The following is a 13539-nucleotide window of genomic DNA, read 5'->3' on the forward strand; positions in this document are numbered from 1 at the left end:
TGACTGTCCCTGCAGCCGATAAGCGGAGGTGGAGTACCAGAAAGCGCTCCGATTGGCAGAGTGACCCTCTTATTCGTGACTACGATAGGGTTTGGCATGTTCCAGCCGTGTGTTGTCAAAGGTGGTATCATGATTGTGTCTATATATAATGTGGCGACCTCCTTCCCGGATGTCGGAGGGTCTCGCATGGACGGACTTGCCCGGACGCACTCGCCTGACTAGACGGGCGGACTGGGCAGTTCATTTGACCATGGCCTAGATGACACTGCCGGAGAACATAGGAAGGAAAGTTATCGGATGGCGGACATGGTTTCTAAACGAAGGTAACATCCCCTAAGGATAAGCAAGCACTTTTCGTAGCAATCATAACATAATTCGAACCTCAAGGTAGGCCTTTCTCGGCCTATCGTGTCCAATCATTCGTTGTGACAAGAGACCATCCATTCTATTGAGACGTACCGCATCTGTCCACACTTCCAAGAGCTCATCCACGTCTTCTTCAGCAGCTCGCCTGAGATCAATGTCATTGGATGACATAAGCGATTGGATTATGGTATGATAAGGGAGATGCCACCCGCACCAACGACGAATCCCTTTTTGAAGATTAAGAGCGGGACTGAGTCAACTAGGGTTATTGCAGGACGTCAACAAGCAGGACAGCGCAGCCATCTCAACTCAATTTATTTGCAAGCTCCTTCAGACTGTCCGCCTAGATGCTGGCGCGCACTGAACTACCAACCCACGGGCTGAATCAAAATGCTCAATGTGTCCAACAACACCGATCATGAAACAACGACGAGCATGCTGACTGACTGCAGCGGTTACTCATAGCGATAGATTTCATCCTATTCTCATTGATACACTATGATAACATTCTTACAATGAGTGCCTGTTCTTTTAAGCGCTTAAAGTCTAACCTCGTCGAGGTCACGAATCCAGCTGTTGTCACCCCCTTATTCGGTTTACTAACTCCTGTTTGGAGCCTCCAGTAGCCGAGCAATCAAGGTCTTATTTCAACAGTTACCAGCACCCTTATACCATGCTATACTTGGACCTGCTATCGCACCTGCTATTCCGAACACTTGATTCTATTAAAGTTAGAATGGTGACGACGGTAATAACAGCTCACAAACCCCTTGGTCAAATCCAGCTTCCTTAAAGAACTTCTCATGGCACTTCGTGAGCAGGCATGAAACAACACTGCTGGCTAGCTGGGAGTGAATATGGGCTCAAACTTCGGGGGCAAGAGGATAGCAGGAAGGCTTGAAAGAGGAACACGGAAGCAAAGGATCCGAGGTTGACGTCGAAACTTCATCAGTCAATCGTGATAGACTAGACGTGTGGCAGCGGGCACTAATTCATCTGCTAATATGTATTCTAACTCCAGTCAGGACAAGGGTGCTCCGTTGGTCTGCGATGTATATAGCGATTAAAAGTTGGATCTTATATCTTCCATACAGATGCTGCTTCACCGTTCGCAGATGTCATTTCTTTCGCTAATTAGATTCCATTGTTACAGGCAGCAAAGGCAACCATGCTTTTCCCGACGTCCTACAACCCACTAAATCCCGGCAAACCTCTCACAAAGCAGTCCACAGACGGGTTTTTATGCCTTCTCCAAAAGCTTCGCTGCATCCATGTTCAAATTGTACCGACAGAACATACCAACCTTCACTTTCATGCTCGATATATTCTCCTCCGTCTTGTTGTTGATAGCATGCAGAGTCGAAAGCTTCTTCTGCTCTCCTTCCTCACTCCAGGACTTTCGTAACCGATACTTCTCAGGACTTAGCCACCATTCTTTTCGGGAATCATCCATGAACTCCAATGTGAGGAGGATGGCCTCAACTGTGGAGTGTAGTTGAGGTCTTGGTTCGTCTACATGACTATTTTCGGAACTCGCATTCATTTCGTCGTCCTCAGGATTTGGAACTCCAGTATTCTTGCGAAATCTCCCGTATTCGTCATGTGCCGTCATAATGAGAGGACGAAGTTCGGTGACAAGTGGCTCCAGCGGCTTTGGCTATGGACAGTTAGCTTTAATTCGAGAGTTCGGAGTCTCTGGAAGGGTAGATCTGTACCCATTTCTGGTTATCAGCAATGGCGCTGAGGCTACACAGCTGGCACATGGTGTCGATTGGAATCGCTTCTAGTAAATATCTGAGAATTGGCCACCTGCGTCAGAAGCGTCTTGGATGTCAAGGAAATATCTGAAAACGCGATGTGTGTCATGGATAAAAGGATAAAATTATCGGTTTCCAAATTCTGGGGACACGCGGACGCATCGATCAAAGTAATAGTATGAAGGTGAAGGGAAAACCAGCTGAAATTCTATACAGTAGAGGCTCATGTATCTATGACAATGCATTCATGTCGATAAACTTCCCAGCTCTTTCGGTTCCCATAAAACATGTGCGATGTGTTCAGTCTCCTAGTGTTGATTGCAAACGGTAGGAGAGGACAACGAGATTCATATATAACCAACCTTTTTGATAGTTACGCAAATTAGTTAACTAGCAGCCAAGCTTTTGTAATAGTTATAGGCATATGGGTTTTCCCGCCAGCGTGCACGGCACCACTCCTTGCACGGTCCACCGCCTCATAAGAGCTCGCGATGGGCACTCGGCTTTGAAGCCATTCGCGCCCATACAATATGGAGATTTAGAAAAAATTGTGGTTGTGAGATTCTGAGATACTATAAGCTTATTTAGGGCCTAAATCGAAGCCCTTAAGATACCGTGGTGGCCGGGAAATGCGGCCTCGCCGCGTCTGAGACTGCTGGTTCACTGATGTCGAGCCAAACACGCAGCATAGACTGGACATATTCTGAATCTAGTGTATCCATTCCTGATGATTTCGATGGTTCCAAGCATCTTTGATCGCTAGATGCAAGATCCACGGGAGATGTTAACCTATCAATGCACCTATCATATATGACCTTGACCCTCACACTTCCTCGTGAGATGCTCTCCACATCCACCCCCTCCCCAACCGTCGAACCCCCGATGTCGTAACAGCAGCTAGCGACCATATCCCATCAAAATCATGGACCCATACCAGTCATTCCACCTCACATAACTTCTTCCATGACAACCCATTTTCGAGCAACGACACCAGTCCGAAAAGCACGAAAAGACAGCGAACAAAAAAGATGGCGCCGAGCCGAGAGGAGATCTGGAGACAACGTTCCGCCCAACACCGAAGGGATGACAGAACGCCGAGAAATTCCGGGGAAGGAAAAGTCCAGAAAACAATCCAGCGGGGATGCGCGGGGAAGGAGGCGGAAACGGCGGCATCGGGGACAGACGAGAAGTAAATCGGAAAAGGAGAGCAGAAATCCAGATGCGCAGGGCAACTCGGCGCGCAAGAACCACGACAGGAACCCCTTCGGTCGGAAACGAAAGGAAGGCACACCGGCCGGATTAGAAGCGAAGAAGAAAAAGATCACCGGGTCCGTTCTCCAGCCCAGGGACAAGAATCCACCCACCCCAAACCAGCTCGGTACGCTTCTGCCAACCCCGTCCCACCGCTTCCTCATCTAATACTGACACTCAACGTCAACTTTGGACTCCGCTCCAACGCCTCCCGCAGTCCCTCATCTCCCTTAATCACCCGCATCCGCCCCTCCCCATCGTCGCGATACTCCACCAGCAGGTCTGCCTTCCCGTCCTCATCGCCGGGGAGCTTCTCCAGACTGCGCCGCTCCTTCAGCTTCCGGTACAGGTCGGCGAACCGGAACCCGGGCGGCATCCGGATCACCACGCAATTCTCTGCGCTGAACCACACCTTGATCTTGACCGCTGCGCCTGTCGCGGTCGGCCCCGAGGCCCCGCTGTTCGACCCTTGCGTCAGTGACGAGTTGTTGCGGGGCATTGATGACGGCGGCTCGAGTCCGGAGTTGCCTCGGAAGTGGGACGGCGGATTACCCCCGGGTGCGCCCCGCTGCTGCTGCTGCTGCTGCTGCTGTTGTTGCTGTTGTTGCTGTTGTTGCTGTTGTTGTTGTTGTTGCTGTTGTTGTTGTTGCTGTTGTTGTTGTTGCTGTTGTTGTTGTTGCTGTTGTTGTTGTTGCTGCTGCTGTTGTTGCGGTGGCGGCTGGGATGACTGCGCGTATGGGTTGCCGCCGCCGGCGCTATAGCCATGCGAAGGATCGGCCTCACCGGATAGGCGATAGTTGTCAGCGACTTCTGGGTCGATTTCGTAGTCACCGGGCCGTGGGGCGAAGAAGCGGCGGACGAGGTAGCCCTGTGTGATGTGAGAGCCGAGCTTGAGGAGGTTTCGGATGTATTCGTCGAGGTTCTGGCGGCGACCGTTGGAGATGTTGTCAGTGACGTAGGTGACGGGACCGGGCATGTAGGGGAGGGAGCGCTCGACGCCCTCGACATTGCCGGCCTCGTAGGGGTATTCTTGGATGAGGTTGATTTGCAGGTCGTAGAAGTCTTGGTACAGTCGGGAGAGCTCCCAGTAACGGCCGTCTTCCATTTTGCATTCGACGATGAACCAGAAGATGTCGTCGGCGAAGCAGTAGCGAGGGACGGACGCGTTTATGGCTGCCAGCAGTTGTGGCGCGGTTCTGCTGGCGTCGCTGAATCGTGGTTGTGCCTGGAGTCGAGTCAGCATACTGTTTGCTCCCAACATCGTCCAATCACTTACCCCATTGCCCCCTGTGGAGTAGCCGTTCGATGAGTATTTCGGATTCTTCGACGATACGCTCATGTTCTGCATCCCTTGTTGCATGCTCGTCGAGCTGCTCGGAGTCAATTCTTCTCCCAATCGGCCCAACGGAATGCTACCGTTCTTGTAGTCCGCTGCCATCTTCTTCCACTCCTCGACCTTCGGCACACCTGCTCTTTGCACGGCGGCTCCAGCATCCGGGACCGGTTGACCGGTCGTCATATCGCGAATCTCGACAAACGACACGGGGATCAACCCCGGTCCACCCAGTCTGGTAATCGGCTTCGCGACGAACCACTCGGGATTCGACTGCGCAATCACGATGATGGCCTCGCCCTCCCGCGCCTCCAATTCATCGGGCCTCTCTGCCTTGAAATCGTACATGACGATGCCATACACCATGTTGCCCGCACCCCTCAGTTTCGACATCCGGACGGCGGCGCGCGAGTTCTCACCAGCAGCGACGTTCGAGGAAGCGTTTGGGGCGTTCTCGGCATACCCGGAGTCGTGGGAGCTGGAGTTCGGGTCGGAGCCGGTGGAGTCGCCCGAGTTGCGGACGCGCTTGTCTATGGATTCGAAGTACTTGACGGGCACGAGGCCGCGGGCGCCCACGAGCGGATTGCAGGCTTCGTACCAGTCCTCGTCGTTTTCGCGGCCGACGACGTGTAGGAAATCGCCTTGGGAGAATTTCAGGTACGTGGTGTCGTTCGGAGGTACGTAGTCGTAGAGCGCTTTGATGACCTGTCGGGATGAGATGTCAGCATACCGGAGTCAGCAATTGAGATGAGACGGGGTCAAGTGGAGCGTTGCGCCGATTTTGCGTTTGCTTGCTCCGAGCTCCCCCCCTCGCAACGGGGTTCAACCATGTGAATTCGAGCTCACCTTCTTCGGAGGTAGGATGGCGATGGCGTCTTTCGCCGGAATGGAATTATGATGCGGTTTGGAGTCGTGTTTATCGCTCTTCAGCGATCGTCGAAACTGCGAAAGGCAGACACGCCCTGTTAGCGTGGAACCCCCGCCTTGTCTGCCGCCGATTGCAGTCCTGGGCCCGACAAGGACGTCCAACCATGGCGAAACTTACCTTGACCATTGTTCCGGGAATGGGGTATCTGGTAGAAAGAAGGGTCGCTTCTATCTTCGCGATGAGAAACCGGCTCCTTCGTCCAGGAGACTACTCGCAGCGTCGATCTGCGTGCGGGCGCGTGTAGGGTTGGCAGATGACTAGGTGGCGGTCGAGTCGAGGTAGTGGCAGGGCGGATGCGATTGCGCTGAAGAATCTGAAAGGGATTCGCGATTTAGATGGTGAGTATTGGGTGGTGAGATGGAGGAATGGTGGAAATATTCCAATGCTTGTCGCCCAACCCGTGAACCAGGCAGCTACGCAGCTCCAGACCAGAGCACAAACCGTCTTATTATGGGATTCGGATCTGATGTTAACCTCCCCAGCACGTTTGTCCACTACCCACTAATAGCGACTTTAGCATCAGTGGCTCAGTCGACCGATTTGTTGGCAGGGCTGGACAGGCGGCTGTGCAGCACCGATTGACGGCTTCATCCGACTGTCACAAGAGAACAAGGGAATCCCAGTTTCTTCCACAAAGGAATTTCAGAAGGGAGCGCAGGGAAAGGGGGGAATTACGGACGTATCAAGGATGAAATAATAGCGCAACGCAGCTTTGGTGAGATTTAATCAAAGAGAAGTACAATAAGCAAATCCTACAACAATAGGATGTCCAACCTTGATGTGCTCTGTTCCTTGTCACTCGTCACTCGACCCATTGATAATAGACGAACAGAAAATATCAGGAACATGTCGAGAGACGCTCCGCATACATTAATCTCGAGTGCATGGTCACTGTTATTGTCCTCGACGCTACTCGTATTCGCTGGGACACAATAGCAATGTCGACATATGCACGAGTCGTCTCCCTCACACGAATCACGACTGCACTCAACCCTCTCGCTCAGCTACATATGACACAGTAATACCTTGCCAACCGATCACCAGTCTTGCTGCCTGAACCATCCTCGTCCAATGTTCATCCAGTCTGTACCTCGTCGCAGCCCAGCCAAACGCCGTCTTTGCCCCTCTCGATGCCCTAGCAGCACCACCACCATGGCGCCCACACAGTACTATTAGTAACCCCTCCTGCCGGCCCCCCCAAGCGACAGCGGAACTCCACGACGCCCTCCTCCATCGCTGCACGCCGACGACATCTCACATCCGTCTCCAAAATCCCTTGCGATGACGCTTCCTCGACTCGTCGCCGCTGAGTGTGCCGTGGTGCGACTACCAGCTCCAGAGCGCGTCGGCAGCGAATCACGCCGCGGAGACGTCATGGCGCCCGATCATTGGTGAGCAAACGGGCTCCGCCAGTCCGCGCGAACTGTGACGGAGCGAGCGACTGGCGGAGATTTTTCCACGCGGGGTCGACGGGCGAAGTTGGGACCCATGGGATGAGGCCGTGATCCCGAAGGGATGTGTCGCGTATGCGGAAGATATCGTCGACGTCACCTTGGTGCGACGGGTGACTGGACGGAACAGTAACGGTGCATGAATTTTCCACTATTGAAAATGCTGCGTAATGGTAATGCGAGTTGCACGTGACCGGAGCATGCCAATGCCGAAGCATTTGGCACATTCTACGGCCGACGCACATGAAGGCGAAAAACAAAGAACCCGTGTCCAGTGGAAAGCAAAATTTCCGTGCCATCAACGCCCAAGGACCCCTTGACGGCCTCAGCCCTTTGGGACACACCCCTCCCATGTATGACCATGTGATCCGTGGTACGTGAGAAGAAAAACCGAACATTGCCTGCCCACTCCTCCGCCTACAAAAATGAAGCCCAAGCGAAGTGAAATTCATCACTATGGCCCATCATCATTGTTTTCCGAAACCTACTCCCGAGCGGGCGTCAGGTTCATGCTGGTTCGGGTCCAGAACTTGCTATAAGGACTGTCCTGAGGATGACGTATACGTATTAGGGCCATGTTGGGACTCAACAAGTCCACATAGCCCTCGTTGGTATTGCCTTGTGATCCCAGGCACACCGAGATGAAAATGTATTTCGCACGAGCCGTTCGGACGCATCGAGTGTTTACTGTGTATAGAAAGGAGTGCGTGTGTCGAATGAAACCGTAACTGTGCGGGTGTTGTGAGACTTGTAGTGTTAGAGAATCGGTCGGGGACGCTGCAACCGGAGGCAGGGCGTTGAATCGCATTAGCCAACTGTCCATGCCCAATTTTCGAGGTCAGTCGAGCGACTTTGGGATGGTGTGACCGTTGCACTGCATAATCAAGGGTGTGTGCCAGGGGAATGAATGCGAGAAAAATAAGAGAAGAGAAAGGGAAAGAAATCATGAAACGTGTGGTTAGGAGTCGTGGGGAAGGGGTTCGTGCGTGACAAGCGGGACTGATGTCAAACGGCTTGTCACTCGTTCGTGGTCCATTTATATCTGGCCTTTGATGTCTACTTTGCTGAAGGTTGTCTGGCGAGCCGATTCGAACAGTTTGTACGTGGGTGTGTCAGCTGCGAGCCACACGCTGCCGTCCTCTTTTGATTCAAGGAGATCTTGAGCGCCAACGGCAATAAACCAGTCATGGCATTGCTGAACGCTTTCAAAGGCGAGTTCCTCGGCGAGGAACCTCAGTGATAGAGCTCGTTTGTAACTGATGCATGTTAGTATTTCGTTGGGATAATGGAGAATAAACCTTACCCTCGACCCATCTTAGCAAGAGCAGACACACGCTCACGATCGATGAACCTGTCCATGATATATCCACTCATATTTGGTGGATCAATGAACAGTCTGAACAGCTTATGATAATTGCCCAGTGCAATCGCTGAACGAACATCAAGCGCGTGCTTCACCGACACGTCGTCCTTTTCTGCTGGAGTTAATTCTGCCAATACGTCGTTCAGATCGGTCTTGTTGGCAGTGTGAATGAAATAGAGAATGCGATACGCGAGAAACTCTGTCGGATGCCCTTGCAATCCCTGCGCATACAGCGCCCGCAATTGCGTCTGGCACTGGTTATACTCACCCAAATCCCCCTTTTCCAATGCGATTCGAGCGTGCAGCTCGTACACACTCACGGTGAACTCATTCTTGAGGTGCTGGACGGTGAGATCCTGTCGCATCGATTTGAACTGATCACAGATGTACGGGTAACTTGCCCCCTCCCGCCATTTTTTTTTCAAGAACTTCAAGCTGTTCTCAAGAACTCGTTGTGGTCGAACCGCCTCAGGTTTCGGGGCTGATGTTAAGCGGAAGTACTTTTTCTCCAGGTCTTCGTTGGTTCCAATCACGGGGCCAGAGGATGCATCCGGTGCCGGAGTCTCGCTTCGGGACCTCCAGGGCGGTTGTGATGGTGATGGCGAGTGCAGACCGAACCGTTGTTTCCGGAGTTCCAGGTCGTTCTGATACTTACTGGTGGCTTTATTAGTCTCGTCACGTCGTTTCTTGCTTCGCTTCTCGGCGCGGTCCTCAAAGGTAGGGTTGGCATAGGTGACTCGATCTTCCAGAAGGCTGTTCGATTTGCGCCACGGCGGCTCCTGATCGACTCCTAGTTCCGAAGACTTTCGTTTCTTAGAGGCCGGTACTGTTGCCTGTTCCCGGAAAGTGGATAGCGGGGGCGGTGGCGTTGGGTAGTACATCGCGTTTGGTTGGTAGGCTGGACCCAAAATGGCTTGTTGACGTTCTTGTTGGATGAAATATTGAGGTATCGGTAGTATACTCCAGTCAACAGAGTACATAGATTCGTTGCTCATGTATTCTGTGATGATCTGTTTGATTTTGGCTGTGAGTTCGTCGTGCGTGATTCCGTCGTCGTCAGTCGCTGCGGCAAAACCTCGAGAGACCCATTCGCGAACTTCCTTCGACCAGATGGTTGGACTGGGTTTTGGTACCTGTTGCCGGGGAAATGTGTTAGTGTCGCGCATATCGATTAGATATGATGATGAAAGGAAAGAGGTTCACACGTACGGATGGCTCAGAGCCGGTAAGTGTTCTCCGAGCAGCCACCGCAGTGAATGCGGGAGCTGTCGTTGCTGAAGTGAATGTTAGCACTATAAACACACTTAAATTACGCGTCAAACTCACAGCTCATTGTTACTGATGATACGACGGCACAGATCGGTAATACGACTCGGTAAATCGACGGAAAGGGATCGTAGTCGGGGTCGGTGTGAATTACGAGACGATATCACGGCGGACAGATCAGTGTTTCGAACGATACATACGAGTGTGTGGAAGAGCGCTTCCTATATATTAGAGATCACGATCTAGGAGTGAGGCAATGATGAACTCAGAGGAGGCAACTCCCAAATTGAAGATGGGACTGTGTGATGAAATGCGAAGTGGTTGGACGAACGACGATCGGATGTCTCGTCTGGTTCTCAGCGGTCAGCGGCTAAACTCCGGCTATATTCATGCCTCGGGCTACAAGGCACCAAATTAAGGCCAGACGAGCTATGCCCGCTGCTCAACTTGGTCTTTTGATATGAATCTAGATACCAGCGTTAGTTTAAACTTGAAATTAAGTTAGTCTTGGCTCCTCGATTAGAAGCATGTGCCATGAATCTATGTGTATTCAATTCTTTGACTCATTTCCTGTGGTCTCATTGAAACCGCTGACTTGTCACGTGCTATCCGCCACTCTCTTGTCTTCGCCGAGCCCTGATATCACAAACAACCACTAGAACTTGGGAGCATCGCAGCCTTTCGCCCTAGAGATCTATGGACTGAATGTTTCTTCGACATCTGGACCTCACTACTGCTCTTAGGCCCTCTCTGCATCCTGACGAAACGCTTCTGTTTGTCCAAGATGCTGTGGGACTCTATGAGGGGTACGGTTTCCGCGGAGATGAACTAAGACATATCTGACGATGCACATGCAGGAAATACAAGATCCCCGAGTACCAGAACGGCCATGCATACCTTACTTCGCACAGAGTCTGTTATGTGGACAACGAAGAGCCGAGGAAGAACTCCGTTGCCGTGGAGCTGAAGGAGGTGGATCGGGCCGAACTCTATGTATGGACATTATCTGCGAACGTCGCATACGGAGTCTAACTGTATTACAGGCAGGCTTTCTCAAATCATCGGCTAAAGTCACCCTCTATCCAAAAGAATCAAAACGGTCTTCATATGCGGCCTCGCCGAGGTCATCGCTGCAGCCTAGCCCAACTCCGGGACCGGACCGACAGTCAAGTCCTCTCGGACTTTCATCACCTACCCAGAACTTGGCTAATGCCACGTGGGTCTGTCCAATATGTTCTTTCTCGAATCCAGTACCGTCGAATTTCGATGTTCAGACAGCAAGTGCAAGGACGGTGCTTCCACCGTGTCTTACCTGTGGCATCAAACCACCGTTGGTGCATGTTGTGAAGGCAGCTTTGGCTACGATGAGCAATAGGACTACTAGTTCTGTGGACAATAGAACAAACGGTAATGATGTTCCATCAGGTGCTGTCAGTACTGGTGTGGGGTCATCGGTATCTACCTCATCCGGTCGTCAATGTCGAAGATGCACATTCATCAATCACCCATCCCTTGTTTCCTGTGAGATGTGTGGAGCCGCACTCACTACTGCTCCAGATCCGCGGATCGAAAGGGTAGGACATGGGCAAAGGAACGAGTCGCCGGGTCCTTCGCGCGAACTTGGTGATGACAACAGCCCAGTCGAGAGCATCAAATTATCATTCCGCGCTGGAGGCGAGAAGATCTTCCACGAAAGACTAAAAGGTTCTCTGATTCAACGGAAATGGTTACTTCAGAGTGACCCTATGGTTCCGAGTGCAAGTTCCGTTACTCCTATCTCCGACTCTCGGAACGCCCCCCAACCCGGTTCATCTGGGACAAGTACTCCCGACCGGGCGAAACTAGTCGGTATCGCTGGGCTTGAATTGAGAGGCCAAGAGCTGCGACGGAATAATGAGATTGTCATTGGGAATGCCTTTGAGGATCTTGAAGCGTTGATGACCTCCGCGAAAGAAATCATCGCCCTCGCCGAATCCTTCGCATCCCAAGCAAACATCAGCGGTAACAGCGAGGCCAACGCCATCCTCACCCAATCCACCAGTGCTCTGGGCCTAGTCACCACCAAAGACATGCTCGGCAGCGGATCCGAATCCCTCTACCTCTCCGAACTTTCTCGCAACCTCGCCGAGTTCCTCACCGACGACACCAAAGGGGTTCTCCGGAAAGAGGGTGGCATCATGAGCCTCGTCGACCTCTGGGCGGTCTTCAACCGCGCCCGAGGCGGCGTCGAGCTCATCAGCCCCTCCGATTTCGAAAAGGCCGCCCAGCTCTGGGATCACCTGAAGCTTCCCGTGCGCCTGCGTCGGTTCCGCAGCGGGCTTCTCGTCGTGCAAGGACGAGATCGCACGGACAATAAGACCATCGCCGCGCTGCTCTTATGGCTACGGGATCTGCATGATGAACCGCCCGAAGAAGAAGTGCCGTGGGATTGGCGCATGTATGGCCGAGGGGTCACGGTGCAAGAAGCCGCGGAGAGGTTTGGCTGGAGTGTCGGAGTCGCCGCGGAGGAATTGGACATGGCCGAGGAACGTGGCGCGGTCTGTCGAGAACAGGCGTTGGATGGCCTGCGGTATTGGGAGAACTGGCTGGTCGGCATACCTGGCGTTGATACTTTCCAGACATGGATATAAACTTTTCTTTTCCGCATTCAAGTCATGTCAGACAAGGTCTAGGGGCAGCTTTGGCGCTTGATGTGCCCTCTAACTACTCGCCATACTGTGCTTCAATTGGGAGCAGATGAATTGGTGACGGTTGGATTTGGTCAACCTTTTGATGCATATTTGTCAGGCGCTGACAGCATTGCCATAGAACTCACGAGACCACGAATCGATCTTGATATGATATCATTTCTTTGTCTAAAGTCTGGTTGAATTCCGTCTTTTTCCCGAAGAGACTCGTCGAGCCCTCAGGAGGCCACCGACAACGTGCTTCAGCCTCGACTGTACCGCACCTATTATGCAGGATCCCCACTCAAAGCACTGTCCACTCTGCACTTTCTACATTATCCATGCCCCATGACCGCCCCACAACGGCACAACCTCCGGTTGTTGGTGCTCCCACACCAAAAGTCAAACCCACGCCAAAAGTCCAGTTTTACCATCATCTTCAAATCTATACCACCAAACATGTCTAAACGCGTCAAATATTCAGAGGAGACTATACAGAAAGCACTCAAGAAGGCTACAGAGCCAAAAAAAAAAAGCAGGAAAATCGGTTAACGTTTCAGCGTTAGCGCGTGAGTTCCAAATCAACCGGCCTGTCCTTCGAGGCCGCCTTGAAGGAAAAACTTCCTATACCAAACGTTCTCCGTTCGTACAAGCGAATAAACTCGATCAGCTACAAGAAAAGGCTCTCCTAGCTTGGATCCATCAACTTGATGAATGGGGAGCGCCTCCTACGCCTACAGAAATCGAAGCGTGCGCCAACTCTATACTCCGAAGAAACGCCCTCGATACAACGCAGCCACCTCACGTTAGTAAGAACTGGAAATATAAATTTATCAAGCGCCACACCCTTCCGCTTATCGACCAAAAACCAGTCAAAGACGACTGCCTACGCGCTGAGGATCTTGGACATATACAGCATTGGTTTCAACTCCTTCAGGAGCAGATTCAAGAGCATGGAATCGAGGCACGGAATATATATAATTTCGACGAAAGTGGCTTCCGCCTTGGTGAAGGGAAGCGGCAAAAAGTGGTTAGTTTCCGACCGGGGACAAAACGAGGCAGTCCTAGTACGGAGTCAGGCGAATCGGTTACGGATATCGAGTGTGTCGCTGCTGATGGTTTCGTTCTTCCGCCATACTTTATCTTAAAGGGCGAGAA

At 52.0% G+C, this 13539-nt stretch overlaps 3 protein-coding genes across 3 annotated transcripts; 1 reads left to right on the forward strand and 2 right to left on the reverse strand.

The window, feature by feature from the left end:
• Window positions 1-1606: 1606 nt before the first annotated feature.
• Window positions 1607-5761, reverse strand: P152DRAFT_473014 (uncharacterized protein; the record flags this gene model as incomplete). The annotated part of the gene is made up of 5 exons (XM_033681196.1): window positions 1607-2023; window positions 3550-4599; window positions 4651-5412; window positions 5554-5649; window positions 5753-5761. The coding sequence occupies 5 exons, from the start codon at window positions 5759-5761 to the stop codon at window positions 1607-1609; spliced, it is 2334 nt and encodes a 777-aa protein (XP_033534906.1).
• A 2069-nt stretch (window positions 5762-7830) lies between these two features.
• On the reverse strand, window positions 7831-9876 carry P152DRAFT_311849 (SAC3/GANP family protein). Its single transcript, XM_033675163.1, has 4 exons — window positions 9776-9876; window positions 9659-9723; window positions 8390-9582; window positions 7831-8342 (listed from the first exon to the last, which is right to left on the reverse strand). Exons 1-4 carry the CDS (start codon window positions 9780-9782, stop codon window positions 8123-8125), a joined length of 1485 nt encoding a protein of 494 aa, XP_033534907.1. The 5' UTR covers window positions 9783-9876; the 3' UTR covers window positions 7831-8122.
• A 544-nt stretch (window positions 9877-10420) lies between these two features.
• Window positions 10421-12345, forward strand: P152DRAFT_394804 (putative vacuolar protein sorting protein; the record flags this gene model as incomplete). The annotated part of the gene is made up of 3 exons (XM_033676270.1): window positions 10421-10521; window positions 10573-10708; window positions 10759-12345. The coding sequence occupies 3 exons, from the start codon at window positions 10421-10423 to the stop codon at window positions 12343-12345; spliced, it is 1824 nt and encodes a 607-aa protein (XP_033534908.1).
• Window positions 12346-13539: the final 1194 nt, after the last annotated feature.

The sequence above is a fragment of the Eremomyces bilateralis genome, assembly GCF_010015585.1.
Source record: "Eremomyces bilateralis CBS 781.70 unplaced genomic scaffold P152scaffold_7, whole genome shotgun sequence".
Classification (NCBI taxonomy): Eukaryota; Fungi; Ascomycota; class Dothideomycetes; order Eremomycetales; family Eremomycetaceae; genus Eremomyces; species Eremomyces bilateralis.